This window comes from Tupaia chinensis, unplaced genomic scaffold (assembly GCF_000334495.1).
Source record: "Tupaia chinensis unplaced genomic scaffold, TupChi_1.0 Scaffold000404_1, whole genome shotgun sequence".
NCBI lineage: Eukaryota > Metazoa > Chordata > Mammalia > Scandentia > Tupaiidae > Tupaia > Tupaia belangeri.
Window position 1 is genome coordinate 995241 of NW_006159906.1, and position 5748 is coordinate 1000988.

The following is a 5748-nucleotide window of genomic DNA, read 5'->3' on the forward strand; positions in this document are numbered from 1 at the left end:
ACCCCCATCACGGTCGGAGAAGCCATTTCTGCTTGGTCCCAGTGACTATTTCCCATGTGTCCCCCACCCCATGCACTACCCCACCAGATCAGCCAACAGGGGGCGGGCGGCCAGCTCCCTGTTGCTGCTGCTATGGGTGGGAATGGAGCCTGCACCTCTCCCTGTTCTACTCAAGCAAGCAAACTTGAAGGTGAGCAGCACTGGGATGGGGACGCCATGGCCCCAGGGCAAAATACATTGCATGGAGCCCTATGAGGCCAGGTCTGCGGAGGGCCTAGGATGTCCACGTTTTCACTGATTTCAGAACTCTGGCTCCCTGTTTCCTAAGGCCTTGCAATTCGTGTCTCTGGGCTGAGCCCAGCACTGGGACTTGAGTCTCTGCAGTCCACTCTGCCATCTCCTGGTGCCACAGAAAATATCTGTGACCGATCGTGTGAGAGTCTCATGGGCATCTGTCATCCCTGTTTCCAATCCTGTTACTAAGGCTGATCCTTGGAGCTGTGTGTGAACTTGTGATGGCCGCGTCCTACAGCTCAGTCTTTCATCTCAGACACGTCCCTTCCTGTCCTGTCTGGGGAATGATGATTTCATGTCTGTCCTGAAACCCAACCTGCTAAATACAAAACTCCACTCCTGTGGTCCTGGCCAGGAATGGATCCCCTTAGCTGGATGAGTTCTTTAGCACCCTCCATGAGGTAGGCATATTGTCCTGCCACCTGCATCAGGAACCAGCCAGCCAGCAGCTCCCCTGTGCAGACTATGAAGTGTTTCTGTAAAACATGGGCCCTGGCCACAGCCCTTCAAATCACGAGCAAGCTCCAGGCTCGTTTCCTCGGTCTTGTGTGTGTGTTCCCAAGGTAGGGACTTAGAACACGTTGCTGCTCAGTAAAGCAATGACACACCTGCAGCTTTCGCGCAGGGTGCTGCTGGAAAACGCGAGGCAGCTGAGCGAAGGCCTGCCTACACAGCGGAGAGTGACAGCCTTGGCTGACTACTCGGGCCCAGTCCCATGCATCTGCATTGCACAGCACCGCCAGCAGGGTGAGGCAGCCCAGGTGACCTGAACAGTGGCCTTTGCCTAGAGCCTTTATAGCCAGAATAGTGATGAGGTGACCAGGGCAACCCACAGGCAAGAAGTTGGTCAAGGAAACCCATCTGGGTGGCAGAATGTTAAAAACCCATGCACTCGGACCAGCGGGTGGCATGATGGTTAAGAGCTACATCCCACGTGGCCAACTATAGTTTGAGTCCACAACACAGGAGCTTGAAAATCACCTGAGGTATGTGTGCGTGCATGCCCCAAATCCCAAGGAGAGAATGGAGACTGTGGCGTGGCCATCGCCCTACAAGGTGGTTTCTCACTTTCTCTCTCTCCAGTGAGCCCTAAGGCAAACATCTTAAAGAAATAAAAACCAAAACCTACTTACTCTGCTTAAGTTGCTTTTATCACTCAGTTTGGTAAAACAAAAACCACAGACCTAGAGACCTCTGAGCTGGGGCTTTGGACAGAAGACCGTCTCCAATAAAGACTTTTACACATTTTTTGACTTATCAATTAAAGAATTCTAAGCTGGCCCCATCACCTAGAGGTTAAGGGAGTCAGACTCCACATGGCCAACTCCAGTCTGATGCTGGGCATGTGTGCACGCAGGCTCTCCTCCTCCTTCTTCCTTGAGAGGAAGGAGGAAGAGAAGGGACTGCAGGGTAACCGTGCCCTGGGATGGAAGGCTTCTCCCTCTCCTTTTCTGGTTAGCTCTGTTAGCTCAAGTGCCCTCTGACAATGAAAAGATTTAAAAATTCAGCCGACAGGCTATTTTTTTCCCCCTACAAATTAATTTTGGAACTTTTCTTCTCAAATAATCACCTTTTAAACTGGCCACAGTAGACTCGATCCAGACACACCAGGCAGAAAACCCCTCCCTCCCTGTGGCCCTAAGACACCAGTGCACAGAGCCGGCTCGGGCCTTGGCACTCGGGGCCTGGCTGATGGCTTCCACTTCCCACACCTCAGCAGGCACGGGGACGAGAAGCAGGGCATGCGCTGTCACGGCAAGCACTGCGGTGAGAACCACAGACAGGTTTGGTGACCCCGGCCTCTGCGTACAGCCCCAGCCCGCCCACTGCTCCTCCTGGGTCACCTCTGTCCCAGAGGGGCAACTGAATTCAACCGACAGAATTTTCAGAGCCAAAATAATGGCCTGCGTACTTGACAAGCAGCTCAGTGAAAACCCTTCCTGCCACTGGCTGAGCCGACGAAAACTCAAGTGCAGGTGGCACTGCGCCGGGCACCGTGCCGGCAAGTCTATGTGGTGTCTGAGCTGGCAGTGGTCACGACTGTCAGACCAGGAAAGCCAGCCAACACGGATCTCCCTGCAGGTCAGAGGACAGGGCGTTCAAAAGGGACAGAGCAAGACAGAGGCCACTGGCAAGCCTCAGGGGTAACCACAGAGTCTGCAACAAAAATGAATAATTACTCTTTATTCAAAATAAATACTGTCCCTGGCTTACAGGGACAGTAAACTCTGTTCTAACCTCTAAGACAAAAACCCCATTTAGAATATATTTGTTTAAAAAAATAAAGATTTGTAGATTATGAAAGTGGAATCTACAACTTTTATACCATTTCTTTGAAAAATAAAGACTAAACGGAGTAATTCATGTCAAGAGAGTCACAGGTTAGAAACTGGTTTTCCTTCTGAGGCTCACTGTGCAAATCTTCCCCGTCCCTGTCTCTAAGCAGCAGCAAAGCTACGTCCCTTGGGAGGGCCTCAGCACAGCCCTCCTGCTCTGCCACTGGCCTCCGTAGGGTGGCACCCCTCAGCCACGTCCTGTGCATGGAGTCTGCTGTGCTCAGAACGCAGTGGGGAGGCAGCTTGTCTCCGCAGCCGGAGTGCTCCAGGTGGGTTTGCAGCTTGTTCCAGACGCACAGTGTGCTCCCAGCCAACGCCACACAGCCACGCTGTCAGGGAAGGCCCCCGCCAGCAGGGCTGAGCGGCTGCCGGGTGGGCTTTGCAGCCTTTAAACTGCAAACTTTGAGTCTGAGTATAGTTTCATGCCAGTTCATTCCCAGTTCAGCAGTCACATAAAATATATTATGTCAACGAAGAACTGAGAAGACAAAGCCCCCAGTCTTTTTCAAACTGCCCCACCCCCCATGAGAAGGAACGCTCTTCTTAAAGATTCAAGCTCATCATCTGAGAGGTCGACGCCTCCAGCGACTCCTCCAGCTCCAGGGCACACTGACTGTACGCTTCCAGGCGTTCTCTCCAGACCTCGGCTGAAATAGGAACGGCACAAGAGGGCAGGCTTGCATGAGGTGTGGACTCCCCAGCATGGAGTGGGGAGCGGCGAGGGCAAGTGCACGCCTGCAGTGCTGCCGGGTGGCCCACTGTGCTCAGGGAGGCCCCCAAAGGCTCCACCTTGCTGTCCCCGCAGCTGGGCTGGGCGCCACGAATGAACACTAACTATATCCCTGGGAGGGCACACCTTGGTGAATAAAGACCTCGAGAAACCCCACTCAGCCGCCCTCAACTGGGGTGCCATCCTGTCTGAGACAGGAACAAACCCAGAAACACCCAAGGCCTGTAGTACTCCTGAGGCAACGGCCTGGACCCGCTGGGACCCAGTACAGCCAGCCTTGGTCATGGCCTGGACCTACCAGGACCTGTGACCCCGTCTTAGGGTGGGTGGCCCAGCTGCGCTCCGAGGGACTCTGAGGCTGAGGGTACTTAGAGGACGTCCAGCCTGACGCGACCCTTCCCAGAGCACTCACTGCAGTGTGGTTCTTGTCTTCCAGTGGGAGCTGGGGCGCTGCCTTCAGAAGAGGCTCTGGGGCCCTGCACGGGGGGCTGGGGTGGGGCCTGGAGCCCGGGCTCTCCAGCCAGCTCCTGCCGCGCACTCTCCAGCATGCTCCTGTACGCCTGCCGGGCCTCCATCGTCAGCTCGACCATCTTGTGGAACTGGTCCTTGGGCACAAGTGAGAGTACACAGGTGACCCTGATGGCGAGAGGGCGTCGTTCCCCTGCAAGCACAGCAGGGTAGCCCCTGTGGCTCTAAGTGCCGGGGATGCCACCTCAGGGCAAGGGCCTGCCTGCCTGACAGCTGCGAGCCCAGAGGTGAATCTGGAACCAGACACTGCGCACTTAAGGGCCAAAGGCCACTGCTTGTAAGCAGCTCCTGCCTCTCTGCCCCGACCTCACAAGAGCAGTGGCCGCAGAGCTTTGTCCCCCTCTCACCTGGGCCCCGTCGTAGCTGAAGATCCCCACCACGCTGACAGGAACTGCTTTGTTCAAACTGCGCCCCAGAGCTTTGCGGTTGAGGGCGAAGACGAAGGGAATGTTCTGCGCACAGGCGTAAGCGATGATGGTGTGCAGAGTGTCGTCCAGCCCGCCTGGGAGGGGACAATGGGATGGAGGGAGGTGCATGCACGGCTCGGGGCCAGGCAGCACACACCTCACCGACAACCTGCCAAGTTCAACCCTGTGCAAGACCCGTTCTCCCAGACAGACACTTCCTGAGCAGGGTCAGTAGCTGACCTCGGGCTGACCGGAAGCCAATGACCAAGATCACCCCGCCTCCTGGTGCTGGGCTGTGCATGGCCTGTCGCACACGTTAGCCCCCGCCTCCCCCAACCTGACAATAGTCTGAGTGACCCTACTGAGGCATTACCTGGAAACCACCCCTCAAGGCTGCACGGCGGGAGGTGGGCCTGGCAGAAGGTCCTGGGGCTTGGGGTGGACCCCTCATGAACAGATTACGGCAGTCTCGGTAACCTCCTCAGTCCCTGCAGGGTTAGCTCTGCGCGCACCAGCTGGCCGTTCTGCTTTTCCGGCTGGGCTGAGTGGCACGTGGCCCTCCCCTGATCACGAGCTAAGTTATAAGCCTCGTTCTTTACAACCCTCTAGTCCTAGGTACTGTGTTACAGCAGCACCCCGACAGTGAAGTCAGCTCCCAACCGCACCCGGTGTCTCTGGTCAGGGCACGGGCTCTGCGCCCGGGGGTGCTCCCTGCCCTCCACCACGTGACTCTGCTTCCCAGAGAGCCCCTGTCAAGGAAGAAGTGAGAGGAGCACCTGGGCAGGTGACGCACTTGGCTCTCAGGCCCCCAGCAGGAGAGGAAAGGAGGGCACTTGCACTCTACTCAGAGAGAAGACCATCGGGGCAACTCTAGACAGGAGCCACGAAGGGAGGTGGGAGACACTCGCTGAGAACACAGGAGCTTCGCAGGGACTTTAATGTGCTAGCCGAGGACACAGTGGGGAATGGGAACGAGTAGAAAAGTGCTTATGCTCTTGGACAGAATGACCCCAAACAGTACAATGTCAACTCCACATGAATCCATTTGAAAAGACTAACTTACAACAACAAGGATTTAGGAAATTAAATAGTCCTCAAAACCTCTGGGAAACCACCAGGCAAGCACTGCCAGGTAGGAAAGCTTGGGACAATCCATAAACAACCAATGTAGGTCGACAAACAGAAAGCCCTAGGCCAGCAGGTAGAGTGGTTGTTAAGGGACTGGACCCACATGGCCAGCTCCATGGTTCGAGTCCTGAATGGGTGGCTTAAAAAACACTCCAGGCACGTGTGTCATACCCAAAACCCTGAGAGAAGAATAGAGAAGGGATTGTGGTGTGGTCACCCCCCCAGGGATGTCTCACTTTCTCGCTCTCTCCAGTGAGAGCACGTGCCCTATGGCAAAGATCTTAAAAAACAAAACAAAAAAACAGGGTCCAGGGCGCGCGGCGGC

General features: G+C 55.5%; 1 protein-coding gene across 3 annotated transcripts in view; it reads right to left on the reverse strand.

Annotated features, from left to right (window-relative positions):
* Positions 1 to 2463: 2463 nt before the first annotated feature.
* Positions 2464 to 5748, reverse strand: part of SECISBP2 (SECIS binding protein 2) — a gene marked incomplete at its 5' end in the record, with an annotated part of 50713 nt that continues 47428 nt past the window's right edge. For 2 of the 3 annotated variants that reach the window (XM_014590098.1, XM_006154344.2), the window contains 3 exon segments: positions 2464 to 3277; positions 3773 to 3965; positions 4236 to 4390. In XM_014590098.1, coding sequence (XP_014445584.1) covers positions 3174 to 3277; positions 3773 to 3965; positions 4236 to 4390 — 452 coding nt within the window. 3 annotated transcript variants of the gene reach the window in all.